Source organism: Amblyraja radiata, chromosome 11, assembly GCF_010909765.2.
Source record: "Amblyraja radiata isolate CabotCenter1 chromosome 11, sAmbRad1.1.pri, whole genome shotgun sequence".
Classification (NCBI taxonomy): Eukaryota; Metazoa; Chordata; class Chondrichthyes; order Rajiformes; family Rajidae; genus Amblyraja; species Amblyraja radiata.
This window is the reverse complement of record NC_045966.1, coordinates 36,717,959-36,745,364: the sequence shown is the minus strand read 5'-3', so window position 1 is coordinate 36,745,364 and position 27,406 is coordinate 36,717,959. Positions and strand designations below refer to the sequence as shown.

Sequence of the window (27,406 nt, the reverse complement as noted above, 5' to 3'; positions counted from 1 at the left end):
GGCTATGGTGCATTCCTGAGAAGTGCGCTTCTGAAGAAGAGTCTCGACCCGAAACGTCACCCATTCCTTCTCTCCAGAGATGCTGCCTGTCCCGCTGAGTTACTCCAACTTTTTGTGTCTATCTTCGGTTTAAACCAGCATCTTTCTGCAATTCCTTCTCACACATGTGCACTTCATTGCTGAGTGATTGGACTGCTTGCCTCAACCTGCCAACCACCAGGCCTCACTGGTAGCCTCTGCTCATTTCTTCTATGGTTCACTCCACACTGAGTTATATGGTGATGAGATCACTTTCCCATAACTACAGGAATGCCATCTCTGTCCAGAATTAACCTTTTTAAACAACTCAATTTATGAGAAAGAGAGAGAGAGAGAGAGAGAGAGAGATACATATGTGTTTGTGGTAGTTCAAATCAACTTTTAATAGCAGCTTATTAAGTTAAAAATGATGCAAAGTTCAAAATTCAATCACTTTGGTTTTTGTTTCGGCTGGATAAATATTGGTTAATAGACCATTGTAAATTGTCTCAAGTGTGCATGTCAGTGGCAATAATCGGGGGTGGGTTTGATGAGAATACGGGAAAATAAAATATGATACGATCAGACGAGCGATTGATTGTAACCTTTTAGGGGACACGATCGTTTGTTCGTCTGAAGAAGGATCTCGACCGAAACGTCACCCATTCCTTCTCTCCAGAGATGCTGCCTGTCCCGCAGAGTTACTTCAGCTTTTTGTGTCTTATCGATGAACATCTGTTTGACGGTTCCCCGTGGATCGATGCACACTCCCCATTTCTAGCCGGTAATAAAAAACTCCCTGTGACTGCACCCATGAGTTTTCCGATTTGGTCACATTTTAGAATTGATATATGATTAATATATGAAGTGGGTTTGAATCGGTCCCGGTTTCCACAGAGTCATCGGTAACCCTCTTGAATTGTACATAGTCTAAAAAATTGTGAATTCTAATTCAGAATCGACACATTCCCGCATACAGTAGAACCGTGCCACAAATAAATGTTCAACCCTTGCCAATTGTAGCTCTCGTCTTCACTGCAAAAAGTGAGATATGATTCCCGTTGCAGCGATCACATCACAGGTGTGGAACCTGAAGAAAGACAGGTGGGGTCGCCTACATTGGCGATTCGGGCAATCTATAGCAGAACAGCACGCTACGCTTGTAGATGTGGACGCTATGACGGAAGCCGATTCCCAAGATGGCGCAAAGAAATTACCCATGACCTATTATGGCTTTTTCGCTGAGTAGACCATCTTGCTCTAGTATCTTTGCTGGATACTGTATGTTTTAACTAAATAGCGCAACCTGGTGTGCAAAACTTTATGTGTACCAGGGCTCTCGCTTAACGTTTTTTCCCTGTTGCCAGTCGGGCAACCTAGGCAGCTTTTTAGGTTGCCAAATTACAGTTTAGGTGGTCATTTAAGATGGCTTGCATGACACGTGCGGTAATGTGCTAGGACGAAGTACGTAGTTACCAGTCGGAATTATGGTCAATGAAGCATTCACGTATTATTTCTGCTTCAAATAATGCCACAAACTAAACATATTCACCAATCAAGGCATGATATATACCACAATGACATGCAGCAAATTTACAATACAGTATCTCATCTCCTTTTACATGTTGCAATGAATGCAATTTCTATTATTTCTTTCCACTTCCAAACAAAATTCTGGTTGGATTATTCAGCCTATGATCAACCTCAGTGAGACCAAGTGCAGGCTTGCCGATCGCTTTGCACAACACCTACACTCAGCTCGCAATAACCAACCTGATCTTCCGGTGGCTCAGCACTTCAACTCCCCCTCCCATTCCGAATCCGACCTTTCTGTCCTGGGCCTCCTCCATGGCCAGAGTGAGGCCCACCGCAAATTGGAGGAACAGCACCTCATATTTTGCTTGGGTAGTTTACACCCCTAGCGGTATGAACATTGACCTCCAATTTCAGGTAGTCCTTGCTTTCTCCCTCCTTCCCCTCCCATTCCCAGCTCTCCCACAGCCTACTGTCTCCGCCACTTCATTTATTTTTCCCGACCCCCCCGACATCCGTCTGAAGAAGGGTCTCGACCCGAAACGTCGACTATTCCTTCGCTCCATAGATGCTGCCTCACCTGTATGTGGGGGGTGGTTTGTGTATGTGGGGGGTGGTTTGTGTATGTGGGGGATGGTTTGTGTATGTGGGGGGTGGTTAGTGTGTGTGTGGGGGGTGGTTAGTGTGTGTGTGGGGGTGGTTAGTGTGTGTATGTGGGGGGTGGTTAGTGTGTGTATGTGGGGGGTGGTTAGTGTGTGTGTGTGAGGGGATGGTTAGTGTGTGTGTGTATGTGGGGGGTGGTTAGTGTGTGTGAGGGGGTGGTTAGTGTGTGTGTGTGTATGTGGGGGGTGGTTAGTGTGTGAGGGGGTGGTTAGTGTGTGTGTGTGAGGGGGTGGTTAGTGTGTGTGTGAGGGGGTGGTTAGTGTGTGTGAGGGGGTGGTTAGTGTGTGTGTGTGAGGGGGTGGTTAGTGTGTGTGAGGGGGTGGTTAGTGTGTGTGTGAGGGGGTGGTTAGTGTGTGTGTGAGGGGGGGTGGTTAGTGTGTGTGACGCTGCAGGCCACCCCCTCACCCCCCCCCCAACCGCGTGTTGAGGGGACGGGACCCAACGGGTCTCACTTTGTCTAGTAAACTTATAAAACTCTGATCTTGGATATGTGTAGGTGTGTGTATAATCATACTACTCGAAAAAACAAAGCTCTAACGGTAAAAAAATTTACATATTCCTGTAGAGATTTATCCCGTGAAGTCAAAAATCGCCTGTTCATGCATTATTTCTCCAGTTATTAATCAAAATGTTCAAAAATTTCAAATAACTTAGAAATTCGGGGGGCTTTGGCTGCTGACGTGATGACGTCACAACGGCTGCACGTTGTGTTCATGCGCTGCGAGTGACGTCGCCCGCTCGCTTCTTGCAGCCCGGCTCCTCTCCTCCTCCTCCCCCCCTCCTCCTCCTCCCCCCCTCCTCCTCCTCCCCCCCTCCTCCTCCTCCTCCTCCTCCCCCCCCCCCTCAGCTTCACAGCTTAGAATCACAGTTGTGGCCTCTCCCTCGCGATCTTCCAGGGTGACTGACTTGCGTCCAGGCATCCGGGGTTTTATAGTCCTGCCCCACCCCGCCCGGAAAGGGCGCTACCTTCATCATGGTGATTGGCAGGCGAGAGGACCAATCAGCTGATCTCAAGATTGTTTAAACATTCATAACTTTTTTATTTTTCATCGATCGGAAAAATCCTTGGGGCTGCCGCAGCGGAGGAGGACTTGTGAATAAGATGGCCAAAAATCATAGCGATGTAGAGTAGCGTTTTTTCTAAAATCAATTAACAGCGCAAACAGGAAGTGGTCAAGATGAGACTTTTAGTTATATTAGATTAGATGTACTAGATTGGTATCAATACTGAGGTACAGTTAAAAGCTTATTCTTGCGGGGTAATCCGTCAAGAAAGCACGGTTGTCTGTCACAAATGTGTGGGAAGGAACTGCAGATGCTGGTTTATGCCGAAGATAGACTGAAAGTGCTGGAATAACTGGCAGCATCTCTGCAGGAAACCATTTCAGTGGGGAAGGAGGAGGCAGTTAAAATGGGTCCTCCAGGACAGTTCCGCTGATGGATTTTGGGGGAGAAGATAAACCTGAGCCATGCAGGGCTGGGGCAAAGGGTTTGCGAGGGGTTCTGACCCGAAACATCAGCCATCCTTTTTCTTCAGAGTTGTTGCCTGACCCGCTGAGTTGCTCCAGCAGTTTGTGTCCGTCTGCCTGTCTCTGTTGTTAGATTGTGTGGTTTAATGAGTTGTCATGTCTTTAGTTGTGGATGAGAGTTTCTCCATTTGAGTGATGGAAAGACACGAGCCATCACTTTCATCTCCTACCAAAAACTCCTTATTCCCTTGGATATCATAACTTTCTCCATTCGTCAGTGTATGAAGATATTATTTGTTTTCCTCTTTAATATCTATAAAAAATAAACATACTTCAAATCTCATCCGTTTTTCACTCATTGTAATCCTTGTACACATTTTGAATGCTGCCTTTGTTAGTATCATTAAGTGCTGCTTTTGTGTACTTCAACAAATGCAAAAATGTCTGGCTATGCAAAATTTCTGCTACCTTTTTATTTCTATCCTTTGCAAAATGATCCGTAGCGTTTTCTACCACCTTTTGCAGGTATATATTGCAGGCTATTTTCTGCACTCTTGCTTTCTGTGACCACAGCATTACAAACGACAACAGTCGTCCATTGCCTTCCCTCTTGAATTTTCTTCTTCTAATTGGACCCATCTCAAAATTATCTTGATCTTGGCCCTGGCCAAATCTCATTTTTTTCCTGTGAGAAGTACATAAAACTGTTAGGTTGTATTGTACTGAAGCTCCATATTGGTATATTGTCCCTGGCAAAGGTGCTTTTTTTTTAAAAGTATGAAGCTAACGTATTTTGATGGAAAAGTTAAAGGCTCAGCGTGTTTTTTACCTTCATGCTGACACTGTGCCTAAAATAAATGTGTTGCACTTTTCAGCACTGACATTGATCACCTTAATGAGCATATAACATGCACAAATAGCAAGTTTTATTTGCAGTAATTGGGTCCAACAGATGGCTCACTGCCGTCCCATGCCTGTAGAAATCCTTTCAATATCAAACATGTCATTGTTGCCTCAGCAGCTAAATTGGCCAGATTTTCAATTTTCTTTAAATAATCACAACTTCCATTTATAGGGATCGGGCATCTATAACATTGCAGTGTGCCATCGACCATAAATTTATGAAAACATCTTGATCAGTGAGGGTAGATGACGAAAAGTTGGATCACCGAAGTGGATTTTGAGTTAGTCTTAAACGAGGAAAGTCAAGCTGAGCTGCAGAGAAATAGAGGAAGGAATTTCAAAGGCGGAATAATTTAGAGATGATTAGGAATCCAAATTTAGAGTAAGCTGATATATTACAAGGTGATCATCCTGGCAGGAATCATATGGAGGATCACGGAAGGATTTAAGAAGGTGAATGAGTATTTAAAATTCAAATCATTATTTTAATTAGAAGCGAATGCCATTCCTTGAATAAAACTGGTTATTTTGTCAGGCGACACTGGAATGCACTGCCCAGTCCATCACCGGCTCTGACCTTCCCGCTACCTCAAAGGCAGCCAGCATTATCAGACTCATGCCATCCTGGCCACGCACTTATTTCACCCCTGCCATTGGGAAGAAGACATAGGAGCCTGGAAACTCTCACGTCCAAGTTCAGAAACAGCTTCTTCGCTACAGCCATCGGGCTATTAAATACTACAACCTCAGATAAGCTCTGAACTTCAATAGATTATTATTATTATTATTGCACTACTATTGTTTGTTTTTTGCATATATGTGGATATATGTATGTATGTGGATGTATGTATGTGGATATATATATGTATGTGGATATACACACATATATTATATATATATATATATGTGGATATATGTGTGTGTGTGTATGCGTATATGTGTGTGTGTGTATATATGTGTGCATGTGGATATATATATAATTGTGTTCACACACACACACTGAACGTTCTTTTTCTCTCTCGTTTATCATATTTACAGTGTACTATGTTTACATATTCTGTTGTGCTGCAGCAAGTAAGAATTTCACTGTTCTATTTGGGACACGACAATAAAACACCCTTGACTCTTAAGTTGGTGTTTGGCAATGGAGTGAATAGAATAGAAAGCCTTTTATTGTCATTCAAACAGCTTGGTTTGAACAAAATTGCATTTTCTACTGTCTTACAATACAAAAAAGCCCAAGACCCACACTTAACACAGTTTACACAAACATCCATCACAGTGAATCTCCAACACCTCCTCACTGTCTTCTTCTTCTTCTTGCGTATGGCGTGCACAGCCTAAAGTTGTAGGACAACTTGTTCTATTTGATCTTATTTGATTGTGCCCGCCAGGTTGATTGCATTCATCGAAACAGGGCGGATCACGTGAAGGTTGCAACCTTCCACCCCGTCCTCACTGTGATGGAAGGCAAAAGTCTTATCTCTTCCCTTTGTTCGTCTACCGCGGTCCAGCAGTCCAACTGCAGCGTCGAGGCGAACTGGGGCTCCTGATGTTAAAGCCCCCGGCGGGCGATGTTAGGCTCCGCTCCAAGCCCTATAAGTTGCCGTTGCGGGAGCTCCGAAAAGCGGTCTCCCACCAGGGACTTGCGAGCTCCTGATGTTCCTGTCCACCGGGCCTGCGGCCGGAGCCTCCGAAGCTCCGAAGTTGGGTCGCAGCCGCGCGCCACCACAGCTCTTCCCGCTCCGAAGACGGCCAGCTCCGCGATGGCAGGTCCGCAAGCTCCGTGACTGGAAACCTCAGGTTGGTCCCGGCCGTAGGCTCCATGATATTAGGCCCAACGACATCAGGGACCCGATAGGGAAAATGTCGGGTCCCCATACAGGGAAGAGACTAATGGTCCCCCAACCCCCCCCCCCCCCCCACATATACACAGCTAAAGAAAAATAATAAAAACTACGTACAAGTCAAGACGTACATTTAACAAGACAAATATTAAATTAAGATAGACGGACTGTAGTTGAGCCGCTGCCGATAGGCGCCGCCACACCACACATGGTTCTTCTTTTTAGATCCGTAATAATAGAACGAATTCTAGCCATGCATTTCTGCTCTCAATCGCTTGTTTATCTTGCCCAGTATTATTGAAAGCTCTGCTGAGCTAACTGTTGGAACAGAACAGCGGCACAGTGCCACAGAGTTGCTGCCTTGCAGTGCCAGCGACCTGGGTACGGAGTTTGTATGATCTCCCTGTGACCGTGTGGGTTTTCTCTGGATGCTGCAGTTTTCTCCTACATGCCAAAGACAGTTTTGCAGGTTAATTGGCTTCTGAAAATTGTCCCCAGTGAGTGGAATAGTGCTAGTGTACGAGTTGATCGTTGATCCGCGTGGACTCAATGGGCCGAAGGGCATGTTTCCACGCTGTATCTCTAAAGTCTAAAATAAAGTCTAAACAGGTACTCGGCATTAGATGCTCCATTTGAGTGCATTTCGTGAATATAAACGCAGTAGGTGAGAACAGACTACAAGCTATTATGCTTTTGCCGAAGTGGGCATGATGATAACTGAGTGAAGAAGGCAATTAAATGTCTTGGAATACAATGAATAATGCAGTGTGATTAGTAAGTATCTTTAAATAGGGATTTATTAATGTAGAACGTTGTATGTCAATTCACATGCCTTTTAAAAAATAAATAAATAAAAATTTAAAAAAAACTTCAGCAAGGAAGCAAAATTAATACTGAATGAGCTTCACCCATGAAAATGTAACTTATTTCTTGAATATTTTAGTTTTAGTTATTGGTTTCAGTATTATTTGAATCAGCACCATTTAACTATTTCAAAATTTCTGTACAATCAAATCTTGGCACCAAACTGCACGAATCTTGGCACCTATCCATATAGTCCAAATGTATTTTAAAAGCTGTATGTGCTATATCTTCCTCTGGCAGCTCATTTCGGATATGGATTACCTTCTGAATGGAAGAAGTTGATCCTGATGTCCCTTGGATTACTGCCATGATGTTCTTCTTAATTAGTAAAGTAACTCCCCTCCTATTTAACTCCCATCTCTATTTTGCCTGCAGCACCTGTACATTAAGCTGACAATCCTATTCCATAATGAGTATGGTGGATTTGTTTGTCTGAGGCCTGTGATCTGTGGCATGTTGCAGTGGTCGGGCTGGGTCCAGCGCTGTTATCTACATTCATGATTTGAATGACAATGTAGTTAACATCTATCTATACATAACTAAAACTTGATCTTGTGCTCTTCCGGTTTGCGTTGGTTTTTCTATTTGCGCAAAAACGGTGTGCGATAGAGCTACGACTTTTCACAAGGTTTCTCACCGTTCCCCTGTGTTGCGAGTGCAACAAGTTTCATTCCGATCGGTGGTATATTGTAAAAGTTATAGAGTTTTAAAAATCCTAAAAAGTGCGCTGCGCAGATTCCTTCAGTCAGCGCCACACAGATTGGTCTCTTAACATAGAAACATTAAAAACATAGAAAAAAGGTGCAGGAGGAGGCCATTCGGCCATTCATTGTGATCATGGCTGATCATCCCCTATCAATAACCCGTGCCTGCCTTCTCCCCATATCCCTTGACTCCACTAGCCCCTAGAGCTCTATCCAACTCTCTCTTAAATCCATCCAGTGACTTGGCCTCCACTGCCCTCTGTGGCAGGGAATTCCATAAATTCACAACTCTCTGGGTGAAAACGGTTTTTCTCACCTCAGTCTTAAATAACCTCCCCTTTATTCTAAGACTGTGGCCCCTGGTTCTGGACTCGCCCAACATGGCAGTAATCCAAGATGATATTACTGAAGAATCATCCAGTGAAATGATATGGATGGAGCTGAGAAATATAAAGGAGTGGGAATGTACTATTGGCCCCCAAATAATAAATGATAATTAGAGGAACAAATATTCCAGTTCAGGTAGGGGTTTTAAATTTTTGTAATACAGACTGGGACTGCCATGGTGCCAAAGGCTGAGATGGGGTTGAATTTGTCACTTGTTTCAGGAAGGTTTCCTCTGGTAATAAATGATGATCCCCACAAGGGAGAAGGCAAAGCTTGACGTAAACATAGAAACATAGAAAATAGGTGCAGGAGTAGGCCATTCGGCCCTTCGAGCCTGCACCGCCATTCCATATGATCATGGCTGATCATCCAACTCAGTATCCTGTACCTGCCTTCTCTCCATACCCCCTGATCCCTTTAGCCACAAGGGCCACATATAACTCCCTCTTAAATATAGCCAATGAACTGGCCTCAACTACCTTCTGTGGCAGAGAGTTCCAGAGATTTACCACTCTCTGTGTGAAAAATGTTTTTCTCACCTCGGTCCTAAAGGATTTCCCCTTTTTCCTTAAGTCCTTTAGACGTAAGTCCTTTAAAAGAAATGGGGGAGATACGGTGGGGAGAAGGAGTGGATACAACTTTTCAGAAGCCAGAGATACACGGCTGTGAAGCTCGGCGGTTATCCTTGGTTCTGAAAACTACTGTTCACAGGTTTTTTTCCCCTAATGAAATTCACCAGTCAGCACCAGTGACACACTACGAGAACCTGCTGCATATTGAAAAATTAGCGGCGACCAGAATGAAGCTGCGACTAGTTCCGAGAATGCGGGAACTACTCACGACCGTGAAGGCGAAATCCCGGCAACCACCCGCAAACATGTGGCGACCGCATAGTCTCTTTGGCAGTGGACAGGAGCCTGCAAATAATTGGCGTAGGTTTTTTCTGGGGAAAGAGACATCTGGAAAGTGGCCTTTAAAAGTGTCATAATTAAGAGTTCATGGTTTTTATGTTCCTGTTAGAATGAAAGGTAAGGCAGGTTGGAGTTAGGAACCCTGGATAATGAGAGAAATTGAGGCTCTGGTCTGGGAAAAAAGAAGCATGTCAGGTAAACACAGCTGGAATCAAGTGCATCCCTGGAGGAGTGTAGGTGATTGAGGAGCTTAATTAAGAAGGAAATCAGTTGGATAACAAGGGGGCATGAGTTAGCTCTGGTAGATTAATTTAAGAAGAATTTTAAGAGATTTTAGAAACCTATTAAGGGGGAAAGGTAAAGGAAACTGGAGAGGGACTAGGGCTCCTTAGAAACTTATGCGTGGATCCACAGGTGATGCGCAAGGTCCTCAATTAATATTTCTGTTTTTATTGTAGAGAAAGACATGAAGACTAGGGTGGCACAATGGCTCAGCTCATAGAGCTGCAGCCTTGTACCTATAGCGATCCAGTGGAGGATCACTGAATTTCAGTGATTTGCCGAGTCTAGTAGCAGCATTTAAAACTTTTTATTCCAGCACAACGGTTATCCGGCATCAGAGCAAAGCATTTACACATCTGCAGACCTTAACTAAAAGCTGAACATATCTTAACTAACAAAGTAAATAAACTATGGAACTGTAATTAAAGGACTGAAGACTGAACATGACTAGAGACAAGAGACACTTCACTCACGCTTTTACAGAACAGACACAGATTACACTGATGAAAAACAAGCTTCCTTATCTATCTAGGGTGATTGATGTCCTTCGAATACAGCTATCCGGTATGAAAGCTGCCGAGGTTAAATTGCTGTGCAGTAGGCTGACACTTTCACAGAGATGCAGCTTTTGCAGCTCCCCGTCTATCAGAAACAGCAATACTGGAGGTGTGATACACCTTCTAATGTGCAAGTACCCACACGCAGGTTCAATCCTGACCTCGGGTGCGGTCTGTGGAGTTTGCACGTTCTCCCTGGGACCTCCTGGGTTTCCTCCAGGTGATCTGGTTTCCTCCATCCCAAATGTATGTAGATTTATAGGTTAATTGGCCTCTGTAAATTGTCCCTTGTGTGTGATGAGTGAATGGGAAAGTGGGATAACAGAACTAGTGCGAAAGGGTAATCGAAGGTAGGTGTTGACTTCGTGGGTCGAAGGTCACGTATCCATGTGATATTTCTTAATAAAAAAACTAAGGAACTGAGGAAAGTTAATGGAGATGTCTTGAGGACAACTGCAGATGTATGAAGATGGATACATTTCTCGAGCCTGATTAGATATATCCAATGAATCTGTATGAGTTAGAGAAGAAAATGCAAGAGTCCTGACTGAAATATGTGATTCATTGTAAGATGTGGATGAGATGCTGGAAGTCTGGAGTATTTCAAATGGTGTACCTATATTTAAGAATGGCTGCCAAGCAAAACCTGGGAACTGTGTACCAGTAAACCTAACATCTATGGCAGGCAAGTTACTGGAGAAGATTCTGAGGGATAAAATGTACACTCATTTGGAAAGAGAAGTTGATTCATGTTTTGATGGTGGAAGAACATGGTTCATTAATTTGATTGTATTCATTGGCAGAAGTAACCAAAAAGGTGATTGTGGACAAGCCTGTAGTCATATTCTGTGTGGACTTCAGCAAGGCCTTTGATAAGAATCCACATGAGAGGCAGATCTGGAAGGTTAGATCGCTTAGGATCCAGGGAGAGTTATCTCACGAGATACAGAATTGGCTTAATGGCAGAAAGCTGAAGGCAGTGGTGAAGTTTTGTTTTTCGTAGTGGAGGCCTGAGGTTCACTATGTACCTCAAGGATCTATGCTGGACTCATTGATGTTTGTCATCTATATCAATGATTTGGATGAGAATGTACAAGGCATGATTAGTAAGTTTGCAGATGACAATAAAATAGGTGGTAATGTAGACAGTGAAGGTCGTCATCAAGAATTATAGTGGGATGTTGATCATCTGGGCAAGTGGGCCGAGAAATGGCAAATCAAGTTTAATTTGGATAATTGTGAGGCGTTGTCTTTTGGGAAGTCACACTAAGGCTGAACCTTCACAGTGAATGGCAAGGATCTGGGGAGTGTTGCAGAGTAGAATGATCTCTGGATACAATTACAGAGTTCAGTGAAAGTGGCGTCACAGGTAGATAGGATAGTCAAGAAGGCTTTTGGCATATTGGCTTTTTTCATTCAGGGAATTGAGTATCGAAGTTGGGATATTATATTACAGTTGTACATAATACAGTACAGTCGTTGGTGAGGGTGTACTTGGAATATCGTGTTTAGATTTGGTCAGCCTGCTATAGGAAGCATGCCATTAAACTGGAAAGGGTGCAGTGATGATTTAGAAGGATGTTGCCAGGATTGAGGCCCTGAGCTATAGGGAGAGATTAGAAAGACTTGGACTTTATTCCTTGGAGCGTCGGAAGATGAGAGGTGATATTTGAGAGGTGTATAAAGTCATGACAAGAAGAGGTATGGTGAATGCATAGTCTTTTTCCCAGGGTCGGGGAGTCAGGAACCAGAGGAAATTGTTTTAAAGTGAGATGGGCAATATTTAATATAACCTGAAGGGCGACTTTTTCATGCAGAGGGTGGAGGATATATGGAATGAGTTGCCAGAGAAAGTAGTTGAGGCAGGCACAATAACAATATTTAAAAGACATTAGGACAGGTATATGGATTGGAAAGGTTCAGAGAGATTTAGGCCAAATATGGGAATTTGGGAATAGCTTCAATGCGGCATCTTGGTTAGCATGGTTGAGTTGGGCCTAAGGGCTCTTTTCCATGCTCTATGCTCTGTGGCAGATAATTTACCATGCTCAGTACAAACATCAGATTCTGACATTTCTTTTAGTGTGTAATAGAATTTTATCTATATTTATCATAAAAACTTTTTAAAACTAATTCCTCTAGTATAGTTAAACTTTTAGAATAAGGATAAGTGAATATGTCTTCATTTTCAGGTGTTACCCAAACTTCATCTGTATTTGCAAGCCTAATGGCAATATGTTTATAACACTATTGCTGTTTGTTTCTTGGTTTGGTTACTTTCTGTGGCAACTTGGGGGAAAAAAGAACCAGAAAGGATGATTGTTTAATTCCTTTATATATGTTCTGTTTATAACAATTAGAAAAACAATGCATGTTACGCTGGCTAAATATGTTAAGAACTTAAGATTAATTGGTTTAAGTTTTTCATAATTTGAATGTACTTCTGCAACCATTTGATGTGCACTCTACAATATGTGATTGGAAATGAGTAATTGAAAGTGCACCTTATTTTGTTTCAGGTAGGACAAGGTGAATGTCAAGCACATAAAGAAATAACTGATGAGTCAGTGAGAACACTGATGGAAGGAGATGGAGTTTCCATTCTCCACAGGTTATCAACAGAAAAATGTCATCACTCTGCAATCCACTGCTGCCATCAAATGCATCGACAGACATTGGCATCAAGTACGCCTCATCCACAGCAAGCACAGCAACTTCAAATGTGTGCAACCACTCCTAATGGCTTACTTACAAAGGTATGGAGGTAAATTGGAATTCAAAGGGAAGGAAATGCAGGACAATGCTGATGAGGAAAAAGGAGAACCAGTTGGAGATAGGCATCTAATCTGGTATCCATTTTCGGCTTGGGAACTGAAGTGATTTGTTTCTCATGTACAATTGCCTCAAATCAGAAGCCTCTAGTGAGGATCAAAGGCCTGCCTTTAATGTAATTGTTATTAAGTAAGCGATACTATGGAGCTGAATGCATCCTTGGCAAACGGTATTTAACATTCAGTGAATTTAAATTTGCCCTTCAGTGATGTTGCTGTCCAAAGTCGTGTTTTAGTTGAAGTCCAGAGCCTTGGTGGCTAGTCCTGACAGGAAGCCTACACCTGCATCTCAGTTTTGACAGGTTAACTTAGAAAGCAAGCTGATCATGGGCTGATTTGAATTGTGTTTTAGTTTAGAGGTAACAGGTCATTCGGCCCTCCGAGTCCGCACCGATCAGCGATCCCCACACATTAATACTATCCTGCACGCACTAGGGACAATTTACATTTTTAGCAAGCCAATTAACCTACAAACCTGTAGGTCTTTGAAGTATAGGAGGAAACCGAAGATCTCAGATAAAATGCGCATGGTCACAGGGAGAACGTACAAACTACGTACAGACAGCACCCGTAGTTGGGATCGAACCTGGATCTCTAGCGCTGTAAGGCAGCAACTCTACCACTGCATCACTGTGCCACCCGTGTATTGTTAATTACAATGACCAGTCTCAACCAGTTCTGGTTGTCCCATTACGGGAAATAAGTAGTAGTTTTGGAGAGGTTGCAGAGAAAGTAACCCGAATGCTGTCTGAATTAGAGGGTTTCAACTAGAGGGAGAGGAACGCCTGAGGTTATACTATTAAGTATATAAAATTGAGAGAGGCATGAATAGGATAGACGGTCAGAACCTTTTTCCCCAGGGTGAAAACGTCCAAGACTAGAGGGCACAGCTATAAAGTGAGAGATTGAATGTTTAATGGAAATGTGTGGGGCAAATATTTTTACACGGACAGTGGTGGGGGCCTGGAACACATTGCCAGAGGTGGTGGTGAGGCAGATAAAATAGTGGCGTTTAAGAGGCTTTTTGAGAGGCACATGGAAGTGCAGGGAATAGAGGGATTTGGATCACGTGCAGGAAGACACATTTTAGAAAAGCAGTTGATATTTTTTTTAAAGCCTGTATATGTTGGAAATCAGAAATAAAAAGAGAATGCTGGAAAACACTCAGCAGATTCTGTTAAAGTTCTATCCGCGCTATCAGACAACAAACCACATTAGTCACTTTAAGAATGTAACAACTCCTTTTTATTGCGCATGCGGGAGTGGGAGAGCAACTACGAGAATGGCTACATACTCGCTGCTCCTCGGGGGCCCACTCAATTGTATTGAGCACAAACAGTACATTTATACCTGATGTGTCACAGGCAGTTAATCAGTCAGTCAGTCAGTACTTTCCTCAACACCTTTTGTCAGCATACCCCTTGTTTGTCCTGGCCCCAGTTACTTATCTTGTTTAGATCAGACTTGTCTTTCAAATTGGCTTGATTTAGCCATTTGGCATCTTATCTTTTAGTTCCAACATCATAAATCTGTTTCCTTTGTCATGTATATAATCTGCAATTTCTATTACCCCCAGTCTTTCATCTTGTTTTTACACATTCCCTGTAACTGCTAATCCTCTACACATACACCCTTTAAGGGCCTATCCCACTTGGCGATTTTTCCAGCGCCTGCCGGCATCATTGACTGAAGTATCAGGTCACCGAAAAAAGTTGCGCCGTGATGGCGTATCAACGCATGGTATTTACTCAATTGTCGCAACTTTTTTTTGTAGACGCTGGATTTTGAAATGTTCAAAATCTTTTGGCAACCCCGATATGATGCCGGCAGTCGCCGAAAAATCCGCCAAGGCCCTTTACCCTTTCAGTTCTAATCTCTTTTAATTACACAACATCAATGGAAAGATAGACACAAAGTTCTCAGAGTAACTCAGCAGGTCAGGCAGCATCTCTGGAGAAAAAAGAAGCGACTTTTCGGGTCAGATTGAAGAGGGGTCCCAACCCATAATGTCACCTGTCCTTTTTCTCCAGATATGCCGTTTGTCTGAAGAAGGGTTTCGGCCCGAAACGTTGCCCATTTCCTTCGCTCCATAGATGCTGCTGCACCCGCTGAGTTTTTCAGCATTTTTGTGTACATGCCATTTGACTAGTTTAGTTACTCCAGCATTTTGGTCTATGATATAAACTCGCACGTGCAGTTCTTTGTTTCTACATCTATGGAAAGATGTTGGTTCATTTGTTTAGTACATCGGGCAGTTTTGTTTTTATTTTTGTCAGAGAATAAGGCTATTCAACCTATCAAGCTTTTCTGAAAAGTTAGACTCTTTCCCCATATCCCTGTTTTTTTTCTTCTCGCCTATTAATCCTGATCCTTTTGAAAACTACTACTGTAATTATTTCAACTGATCTATTGAATATTATGTTTAAAATCCAACATTGAAATTACGTATAACATAGCAAGTTTGGTTTCAACTATAGTAGATAAAATTTGAACAGAAATTAATTTGCCTTTATCTATCACTTGTGCAATGTTAACATTTCTGTGTTAAAATATTTCTCAGTTCAGCAAATCCTTTTCAGTTCATGTGTTTTCTTCGCAACAATAAAAATCTGTTTTTGTGGATTGGGAAAAACTGCACTGTTGCTACTGATTCCTTGGCTGCTTCAGTAAGAAGAACATGACTGAACAAGTTTTGAAAATGCAGAGGTTAAACAAACTAATTTCTGCATCTACTGAAGCAAATGGTTTAAAAACATCAAACTAAAGTGGAAAATTAGAGTATCTGATTTTTGTGCTGGATTCTCTTGTAACTCTGATAGTGTATAATGATTACATTTTAATGTCAAAATGAAATGTTTTTGCCTGTGTATTGCTGCACTGATGGCCCTCTTCCAGTCATTTTATATGAGTAGCATTGAAACAGAACGGAGCTACATCGGTTATATACAAAATCACTTTTTTTTCCTTCAAGAATTGCTCATTTGGCATTACAGCCATAATAGGCAATAGGTGCAGGAGTAGACCATTCGCTCCTTCGAGCCATTCAATGTGATCATGGCTGATCATCCACAATCAGCACCCCGTTCCTGCCTTCTCCCCATATCTCTTGACTCCTCTATCTTTAAGAGCTCTGTCTAGTTCTCTCTTGAAAGCATCCAGAGAACCAGCCTCCACCTGAGGCAGAGAATTCCACAGACTCGCAACTGTGTGAAAAAGTTTTCCTCATCTCCTTCTGAATGGCTTGCCCCTTAATCTTAAACTGTGGTCCCTGGTTCTGGATCCCCCCCTCCCCCCCCCCACCCCCAACACCAGGAACATGTTTCCTGCAAAATTTCCTGCAAAAAGATAGCATATTGCAATAAAATACTAAAGATTGCACATTGTCTAAGAGAATTTTATTGCACGTGTCAATCAAAGCCATGGCTTGTCTATTTCAATGGCCATCAGTGATGAAACTAAGAGTGTTTTAAAGAGACAATGGTATCTGATTACTTAGTTTAGAGATACAGTGCAGATCTCTTTTGGCCCACCGAGTGTGCGCCGACCAGCGATCACCCCATACATGAGCACTATCCCACGCACTAGGGACAATTTATTATTTACTGAAGCCAATTAACTTACAAACTCACATGTCTTTGTGGGAGGAAACTGGGGCACCCGGGAAAAATCTACACGGTCACAGAGAGAATGCAAACTCTGTACAGACAGCACCCGTAGTCATGAATGACCCGGGTCTCTGGCGCTGTAAGGCAGCAGTTCTACCACTGTGCCACTATGCTACAGGGAGGTTACATGGGAATACCCTTGACTTTCCCCAAGCTAGCTTTTTTTTCTGCATTCCACTTTTTAAAGCATCTGTTAAGTGATTCTCTAGTTCTCAATTGAAATTGCATTATTATTAATTTGGCCAGAGTAATAAAAAAAATGTTCCCTAATTCATCAGTCGCATTTAATCAAATTTGAGAAATGGAAACATGGATTTTAACAGAACTACCTGTACCTTGGAAATTTATTCCTGTTGTGTCTGACCATTACAAAACAAACTATCTTTTGTTTGTATATTTTCATCTCATTTTAGTAGCTTTCTTGATGTTTCTTCCCCCTCGATTTGTTCCGTACCAGGAATCCAACAGGGTAACTAGTGACTGTTCAAGATCGCCCTCTTGTGTCTCAGTGAAAAACAGTTCTGTGCAATGTAAGAATATGTCCAGAAGGCCGACTCCACCAGGTAATGTCTGATAAACTTGAATGGTATTTACTGTTAACTTGTGTTACACTTGCCTTCCTTGTTTCCTTGTTTTCATTGTCTTCAAGGTAGGATTAGGGTATAGTACAACAGAAGTCGGAAAATGAAGTTGAGAGTTGCTTGTTGTTATCATGCATGATATCAATATGGCATTACAATTGATTATTTTGGGAAAATCATCCTTAACCTACTTGTGAACACACAGCCATTTGGAGATAATTCAAGTTCATTTATTTCTATCGGAAGGATGTGCAGAAGATTTCAATGTTTTCATTGACAATGCATGCTTGTGGATGGTATAGGTGCATGTTAACTTTGGCAGCAATGAATTTGTGAAGTCTTCTTATTTCTACTTCAATAGAAAAGCCTTTGAAATATGCACGATTCAACTCTCCCATGTCTGCCTCGTTATCTTGTATATTAAACTACAACTCGGACTGAAATATTGAAGGATCAAAATCAGACATTAAATTAAAGTATGTTTACAATTGATTGTTATGAAATAACAAAGAGCTTGTTACACATTCTTGTTAAACATAAAGTATGTTTACAATTGATTGTTATGAAATAACAAAGCGCTTGTTACACATTCTGTAAATGGGCTGGATGGTTTGGAGTTTGTAAAATGTGTGCAGGATAGTTTTTTGCAGCAATACATAGAGGTGCCTACTAGAGGAGGGGCAGTGCTGGACCTCCTGTTAGGAAATGAGACGGGACAGGTGGCGGAGGTATGCGTTGGGGAGCACTTCGGGTCCAGTGATCACAATACCATTAGTTTCAATATAATTATGGAGAGGGTCAGAACTGGACCTAGGGTTGAGATTTTTGATTGGAGAAAGGTTAACTTTGATGAGATGCGAAATGATTTAAAAGGAGTGAACTGGGACATTTTGTTTTATGGGAAGGATGTAGAAGAGAAATGGAGGACATTTAAAGGGGAAATTTTAAGAGTACAGAATCTTTATGTTCCTGTTCGGTTGAAAGGAAACAGTAAAAATTGGAAAGAGCCCTGGTTTTCAAGGGAAATTGGACATCTTGTTCGGAAAAAGAGGGAGATCTACAATAATTATAGGCAGCATTAAGTAAATGAGGTGCTTGAGGAGTATAAGGAATGTAAAAAGAATCTTAAGAAAGAAATTAGAAAAGCTAAAAGAAAATATGGTTGCTTTGACAAGTAAGGTGAAAGTAAATCCAAAGGGTTTCTACAGCTATATTAATAGCAAAAGGATAACGAAGGATAAAATTGGTCCATTGGAGAGACAGAGTGGACAGCTATCTGCAGAGCCAAAAGAGATGGGGGAGATATTGAACAATTTCTTTTCTTCGGTATTCACCAAGGAGAAGGATATTGAATTATGTGAGGTAAGGGAAACTAGTAGAGTAGCTATGGATACTATGAGTTTCAAAGTAAAAGAAGTACTGACACTTTTGAAAAATATAAAAGTAGATAAGTCTCCAGGTCCTGACAGGATATTCCCTAGGACATTGAGGGAAGTTAGTGTAGAAATAGCTGGGGCTATGACAGAAATATTTCAAATGTCATTAGAAACGGGAATAGTCCCCGAGGATTGGCGTACTACGCATGTTGTTCCATTGTTTAAAAAGGGTTCTAAGAGTAAACCTAGCAATTATAGACCTGTTAGTTTGACTTCAGTGGTGGGCAAATTAATGGAAAAGATACTTAGAGATAATATATATAAGCATCTGGATAAACAGAGTCTGATTAGGAACAGTCAACATGGATTTGTGCCTGGAAGGTCATGTTTGACTAATCTTCTTGAATTTTTTGAAGAGGTTACTAGGGAAATTGACGAGGGTAAAGCAGTGGATGTTGTCTATATGGACTTTAGTAAGGCCTTTGACAAGGTTCCTCATGGAAGGTTGGTTAAGAAGGTTCAACTGTTGGGTATAAATGCAGGAGTAGCAAGATGGATTCAACAGTGGCTGAATGGGAGATGCCAGAGGGTAATGGTGGATGGCTGTTTGTCGGGTTGGAGGCAGGTGACTAGTGGGGTGCCTCAGGGATCTGTGTTGGGTCCTTTGTTGTTTGTCATGTACATCAATGATCTGGATGAAGGTGTGGTAAATTGGATTAGTAAGTATGCAGATGATACCAAGATAGGGGGTGTTGTGGATATTGAAGAGGATTTCCAAAGTCTACAGAGTGATTTAGGCCATTTGGAAGAATGGGCTGAAAGATGGCAGATGGAGTTTAATTCTGATAAATGTGAGGTGCTACACCTTGGCAGGACAAATCAAAATAGGACGTACATGGTAAATGGTAGGGAATTGAAGAATGCAGTTGAACAGAGGGATCTGGAAATAACCGTGCATAGTTCCTTGAAGGTGGAATCTCATATAGATAGGGTGGTAAAGAAAGCTTTTGGTATGCTAGCCTTTATAAATCAGAGCATTGAGTATAGAAGCTGGGATGTAATGTTAAAATTGTACAAGGCATTGGTGAGACCAAATCTGGAGTATGGTGTACAATTTTGGTCGCCCAATTATAGGAAGGATGTCAACAAAATAGAGAGAGTACAGAGGAGATTTACTAGAATGTTGCCTGGGTTTCAACAACTAAGTTACAGAGAAAGGTTGAATAAGTTAGGTCTTTATTCTCTGGAGCGCAGAAGGTTAAGGGGGAACTTGATAGAGGTCTTTAAAATGATGAGAGGGAAAGACAGAGTTGATGTGGACAAGCTTTTCCCTTTGAGAATAGGGAAGATTCAAACAGGACATGACTTCAGAATTAAGGGACAGAAGTTTAGGGGTAACATGAGGGGGAACTTCTTTACTCAGAGAGTGGTAGCGGTGTGGAATGAGTTTCCAGTGGAAGTGGTGGAGGCAGGTTCGTTGGTATCATTTAAAAATAAATTGGATAGGCATATGGATGAGAAGGGAATGGAGGGTTATGGTATGAGTGCAGGCAGGTGGGACTAAGGGAAAATAATTGTTCGGCACGGACTCGTAGGGCCGAGATGGCCTGTTTCCGTGCTGTAATTGTTATATGGTTATATGGTTGTCAGAGATTGCGAAACAAAAGTGCATGAACGTTTGAACAAAGTTTTCAACCTATGAACAAAGTGCATAGGTGAAGAAAGGGAAATGGCTTTAATATAAATAGGGTCCTGAAAGTCTGAAGAAGGGTCTTGAGTTGAAATGTCACCTGTCCATGTTCTCCAAAGATGCTGCCTGACCTGCTGAGTTACAGCAGCACTTGGTGCCCTTTTGTTCTTTGTTTCTACAGAGTACTGAAAGAATGAATTAATGAAATATTACTCCGTTATTCTACTTGGTCCTATCGTTGCAATAACATGATACAAAAATGAAGCTGATGACTAATTATCTCAATTAAATCAAGAACAAATGGATGGATGGTTATGGAGAAGCAAAGCTAAAATTATAGATGTACCTGGATGCAAGAACAATTCAGACAAAATAGACGGACATAGCATTCATAGAGTAAAATGGGTTTCACTGTTAACTTTCATTGAATACTGACTTTTTAGTTTGAGATTAAAATGTCAGTATACTTTAGAAAGACTGAATAGAAAATTAGGCATGTGGGTAGACTGTATCAGTATTAATTTTTGACTTGAGGTGATGAATGATGTTGACCAAGAAGAAACTAGCCGAACTAGATTCGGTATAGGTTGAGATAACAGATAGTAAAGGACAAAATTAATGCAGTATTGATAACATCCCAAAAAGCAGCATAATATTTGGACAAGAAAAATGAATAAGTAAACCTGCAGCAAAAGCAATACATTAACAAGGCAGGACAAATTAATTTTATCTGGGGAAATCGGTTAACTCATCTCAGGGATAAAGATGATGTGCAAATGAAAACAAATATGAATATTCTCTTTGGAGATTTTGTATGTTTGGAATTCTCTAACTCAACTGTGGATGCTGAGTTAAGAAGTAGAATAGACAATACTTTGGACTTGAAGTTACAGGCAGATCAGCCATGAGCCATGATCAGCCATTTTACACAGAGAGTGGTGAATCTCTGCCACAGAAGGTAGTTGAGGCCAGTTCATTGGCTATATTTAAGAGGCAGTTAGATGTGGCCCTTGTGGTTAAAGGGATCAGGGGGTATGGAGAGAAGGCAGGGATGGGATACTGAGTTGGATGATCAGCCATGATCATATTGAATGGCGGTGCAGGCTCGAAGGGCCGAATGGCCTACTCCTGCACCTATTTTCTATGATTGTCTTGTATGATGGGGCTGGAGAAAAAAAGTGATCATGGTGTATTTTCTATGCACGAGTAAAATGATCAGTCAAAATGTTTCTTGAGTATAAACCCAATTATGTTGCCACGAGGAATACATTGGACAAGGAAGATGGGCTAATTAGATGAAAAGATTTGTCCAGATGAATATGGACTGAAAAGGTTTTTGGAAATATTTAAAAGATTTCAACCAACCGACATTCGGTTAAGAAATTAAAAGCTCCTCAAGCAAGGTGATTCACCTATTGCAAAGGAGCTCGAAGATTGTGTTAGACTAAAGAAGCTTATGATGCTTCAAGGTAATGTGGTATGCTTGAAGATAGATTTTTATCAAGCAGTAAAGCAATGAAGATTACAAATTTGAAAATTGGAGTTGCTCATTAAAGGCATAAGTACTCATGGGGGGACATGAATATCAGAAAATCAAATTAGCAATGATTATGATGATGGTGATTGTCTGGAGTATATGACAGATGTTTTTTCCTGACAAATGTCTTGATGGACCATCGAGGAAAACAGTTTTAGATTTAATGTTATGTAATGAGAAGGGGTTAATTTATGATTAGGTAGCTAAGGAGCTTGACGAACAGTGATCACCATACAATCAAAGTTTATATAAAAATAAAGGTAGTGTTTTGATGAAAAGAGAAGGCTTATTATGAGGTAGACACAAAATGCTGGAATAACTTAGCGTGTCAGGCAGCATCTCTGGAGAGAAGGAATGAGTGACGTTTCGGGTCGAGACGCTTCTTCAGACTGATGTCAGGGGAGGGGGCGGGACAAAGATAGAATGTAGTCGGAGACAGTAAGACTTGAGGGAGAACTGGGAAGGGGGAGGGGATGGAGAGAGAAAGCAAGGGCTATTTGCAGTTCAAGAAGTCAATGTTCATACCACTGGGGTGTACACTACCCAAGCGAAATATGAGGTGCTCTTCCTCCAATTTGCGCTGGGCCTCACTCTGACAATGGAGGATGCCCAGGACAGAAAGGTCAGATTTGGAATGTGAGGGGGAATTGATGTGCTGAGCCACCGGGAGATAGGTAGGTTAAGACGGACTGAACGGAGGCTTAACGTACCTGATCTTAACTTAACTGATCTCCCGGTGGCTCAGTCCTGTCTACAGATGGGTCTCTACCCGAAACGTCACCCATTCCTTCTCTTCAGAGATGCTGCCTGACCCGCTGAGTTACTCCAGCATTTTGTGTCTACCCAGAATTTGGAGAATACCAGGTCAGCAAATGAAGATCAAGGAATTGATCGGGAATAGGAATATGGGAATCATTAGGCAAAAAAAATTAAAGTAGATTCTTTAGCTGGTGTAAGTCTCATAGCATACTGAGGCAAAATAAATTATGTTGGAAAATTATGAAATGTAAGAGAAATTAGAAGATGACACAAACTAACTGGAAATATTAAAGTAAATAAGGAGCTCAAGATGTTAGCTTGAGGTTTTACTGGAGAAATGAATACATTTTCAGGATCTGGTGAACTGCATCCTCTGGTTTTGAGCAAGATTCCTATGGCATCAATGGACGCACAAGTAGTCAATTTTGAAAATTCTTTAGTTTCCAAAAGGATCCTATTGGTTAGAAAGTAGCAAGGTACTGATTGGGGATGATCAGCCATGATCACGTTGAATGGCGGTGCTGGCTCGAAGGGCCGAATGGCCTACTCCTGCACCTATTGGCCATTGTCCATTGTCCAAATGTAACCCTACAATTTAAGAAAGTGGGAAAGGAGAAAGCTCAGAACTGCAGACAATTAGAAAATGCTGGACAGACAAGAAATTGCAGATGCTAGACTTGAGTAAAACACAGTGGTGGAGGAACTCAGCAGTCCTGGCAGCATCTGTGGAGAGAGTGGACAGATGATGTTTCTGGTTATCCTTCTGACTGATAGAGTAGCAGGAAGAAAGCTGGAAAGGAGATGTGGGGGAGAAAGATAGAAAGGCAATGTTGGGGTAGAAGTAAGTGATAAGTTGATACAGCCTGGTAAGTGAAAGGTGGGTAGAGGTGAGGAGAAATAATGATTGCCAGACATGTGGAGTAAATGACAAAGACTTGAAGTGAAAAGGAAGCTAAAGGTTGTCAGATGCAGAAAGAAGAGGGGTGAAATGTAAAGATTACACCAAAATTGGTGGAATTGAGATTGGCGCGGTAGGCTGTCGAAATATAGAGTGAGATATAGTTGATATCAGCTATAGTGAGATATCAGCTACATAAATGGGTGGAGAAATAGCAGTTGGAGTTTAATACGAGCACGTGGGGGTTGTTGCACTTTGGAACAACAAATGCAAGCGAAAGGTATACAGCTAATATCAAGACCTTTAACAACAATGGAATCTTGGGGTCCAAGTCTATACCTCGTCCCTGAAGCAGAAGAAGATAGAGTGGGAAAGAAGGCATATGGTATGCTTGCATTCAATGTTCGGGGCATTGATATCGGCAGGGTTTGGTATGGTAATTTCTTGTCCTTCAGAGGACATGATCGTTCAATCTAAGCACTGCAGTGTAGAAACATAGAAACATAGAAAAATAGGTGCAGGAGTAGGCCATTCGGCCCTTCGAGCCTGCACCGCCATTCAATATGATCATGGCTGATATATAGATTCAACTTCTCTCTACTCTAAATCTGACAATATTGTAGGTCACTATAGCAGCTAAAATGGGAAATTAGATTTTGAGCTCATGTTCTTTGTTTTCCCATTTTAGTAACTATTGCATTTGACCTATTTGCCAGTGTTTTTTTAATCTGGTCTGTTTTTCAAATACTTGTCTTTTATCATTTGCGAACAGATTTGAAACATCTCTTTTTTTAAATCATTATCAACATGTGGTGATGAAAAATGTAATGGATTATCCCATTGTGTTGCTATTTTTGTCTAACCTACAGGATTTTGTCTTGTAGGTGGCGAGTTTCACTGCACAGAAGATCACAGGTATTCTGTCCTTGCAGCACCTCCTAACAGTCCCACTGGCTTGTCCTCCCATCAACACCCTCTTACAGCGCCAAAGTCTCCTGAAGTTGCAAACGAGTCAGCAGTTACTATTCAACAGCATGGACACCCAACTTCTACAACCCCATGTACTGTGCCACATAGCACTGTAACCTCCACAAATTCAAATAGGAAACAACCTGTGGCATCTGGTATTCTACAAGTTCTGCCTTATGTACACAAGACCTCTGCTGTTGCCCTGACTAATAATCTATCTCCAGATGTGTCCTTGATTTCAAAAAACTCTGTTGCTGCTTCTACAGGTGTGCTTGTGACCCCAGTGCCTCCAAGTGCTAACACTCATATTGCAAACAATGGGTTATTCCCAAAGACTACAGCTGGAGCCCCTATTTGCACCAGTCATTACAATGGAGCTTGCCCAGTAACAACAACACCAAATCCAGCTACATCGGGCAGTGGAATCTGCAGGTTAGTATTTATTTTCCAAATTGTTTCATAAAATAATAAGCTGGTTGGAGATTGCAGTGAATAGCCGTTTGAAACAGTTATCGACAACAACAGAACTGTGCATGTTTGAAACTCCAAAAAGAACCGTAGATGCTGGAAATCTAAAATATAGCCACAAAATGCTGGAAACACTCAGTGGGTCGGGCAGCATCCGTGGGCAGAGAAATGTTAATTTTTAGGCACAAGACATTTGGCAGACCTGAAGCTTAAACTCTATTTCTTTTTTCCACAGGAGCTTCATGACCTGTCGAATTTTCTGTTCATTTCAGTGTGAATGTCTTGCCCATTCCTGTGAAAATAGAACTCAATGGGGATAGTTTTATTTTTAGTCTTGTTGAAATCCCTGTCTCAATTTAAAATCTTTGGAGTGCATATCTCCTGATAACTATGGATTGTCCAGTTTGTAGAGAGTGTTTTGATCTCTGCACATCCATAAATCACGAGACTGCCCATGATTAAAGCATCTTGGTTCGAGGCCCAATTAAGCACCATACTCATCACAATCCTTAGTTATGCCATCTTCCTGTTTATTTGGGATTTTTTGTTACAATGCCAGCATTTACCTTTTTTGTAATTATTTCAGATCTGTGATTCAGATTTGATTTGTGCTAAAGTTCAGAAGAGGGACTTATTCATGTAAAGAACAAGATATTGAATTTCCCTTGTGTATTTTCAAGATTTACATTAAATATTCCTCAAAAAATTGAAACTCCCTGCACATATGACATAGAAAAGTGCAGCACAGGCTTAAGCCCTTCTGCCCACAATGTTTGTGCTGAACATGATGCCAAAATGAACTAATCTTGGCTGCCTGCACATGATTCGATACTTTCCATTCCCTGCATATCCATGTGCCTATCTAAAAGCCTCTTAAATGCCACTGTCACATCTGCCTCCATCACCACCCCTGGCAGCACGTTCCCATTCACTCATCACCCTCTGTGTAATAAAAAAAATATTGCTCTGCACATCTTTAAACATTGCACCACTCACCTTAAATCTGTCCCCTCTAGTCTTTGATATCTCCACCCTGGTAAAAAGGTTCTGACTGTCTATCCCATCTATGCAGCTCACAATTTTACATACTTCTATCAGGTCTCCCCTCAACCTCTGGCATTCCAGAGAAAACAATCTACGTAATTCCAGGCAGCATTGTGGTAAACCTCTGCACCTTCTTCAAAGCCTCTGCATCCTTCTTGTAATGGGGCAACCAAAATTGCATGTCATGCTCCAAACGGGGCCTAATAAAACAATTATAAAGCTGCACCATAACTTCCTGACACTTGGGCTCAATGCCCCAACCAATGAAGGCAAACATACCATATGCCACCTTGACCACTCTTTCTACTTATGTTGGCACTTTCAGGGACTTAGATCTCAAGTTTCCTCTGAACATTCATGCTTTTAAGGGTCTCGCCATTAAAAGTATATATTTACAATATTGATATTGTCTGCAAACTTACTAACAAATCCACCTACATTTATGTCCAAGTCATTTTTTTTTATTTTTACACACACACACACACACACATAAATTACAATTGCATGAACATTAAAACATGTTTGCCATGCTGCTGATCACTTCGCAATTTGGTTTTTGTTATAGTTTTCTATGGCCTGTATTGGTCTGGTCCTCTAGTTAAATCTCCCTACTGTGAGCTCCAACTCCTCATTGGTTGCTACCACCTGATCTTATTGATCCATTTTCGCAAAACATATTGCAACTCATTGGTTCCTTCCTGTGCGGGGCTAGTGATGCTAGCTAGTTTTAAGAACAATTATTCCTTGGGTAATAAACTGCTTCATTGTGGTTTAAGTATAAATTAGGTTAGGAAAAAAAATCACTTGGTATGGATAAACATTTTTATTTTATTTATTTTGCTGCGTTAGTTCTCCAAATATTTCTTCAATTAATTGACAAATCAAAGTGGTTTACTAACTGACTTTGTGGGGCCGGGTAATAAATTATCTGGGAATGTGGCTTTATTTAGTAATTGAATGACAATAACACTTCTGGCATTTTTTTCCATTTGATTAATTTCATTCATTCATTTATATTTACTAACAATCTTCTTATTACCTAAACCGTTAATGAATCTTAATCTAATCCAGTACCAAAATTTGATGTGAAAGTCAAACAAATTTGAAATTTGAATGGTAAATTTAAAGAAAGTTGATAAGACTGAATAGGTGAAACAGAATCTATGGAAGAAGAAAGAGTTGATGTTTCAGGTCTTAGACCTTTCATTCGAATTGGGAATTGAAAAGGTAAGAATGGTAGTTTGTAGTTGGTGGTGGAAAGGATTGATATAAATAAAGGAGACATATTTCACAGGTTGACTTCAGGGTTGCCACAAGTTTTCTGTTGTATTGATTAGCTATGGTGCTTTGTTTGACTGTTATTTGCTGCTCAATCCAGGGTTGTGGGTTCTGCTTAAAAGGTCAAGCTTAACTAATGGAGAATGGAAAACTGATCCAATATCAGAGATAG

The 27,406-nt window shown here is 41.3% G+C and overlaps 1 protein-coding gene across 4 annotated transcripts in view; it reads left to right on the top strand.

The window, feature by feature from the left end:
* The window catches only part of fam193b (family with sequence similarity 193 member B), a 68,636-nt gene that overhangs the window by 25,539 nt on the left and 15,691 nt on the right, over positions 1–27,406 (top strand). For 3 of the 4 annotated variants that reach the window (XM_033029671.1, XM_033029670.1, XM_033029669.1), the window contains exons 3-5: positions 12,658–12,894; positions 17,092–17,197; positions 24,345–24,876. In XM_033029671.1, the coding sequence (XP_032885562.1) occupies positions 12,658–12,894; positions 17,092–17,197; positions 24,345–24,876 (875 nt within the window). The remainder of the gene's footprint in view (positions 1–12,657; positions 12,895–17,091; positions 17,198–24,344; positions 24,877–27,406) is intronic. The other variant, XM_033029672.1, reaches the window with a different exon arrangement.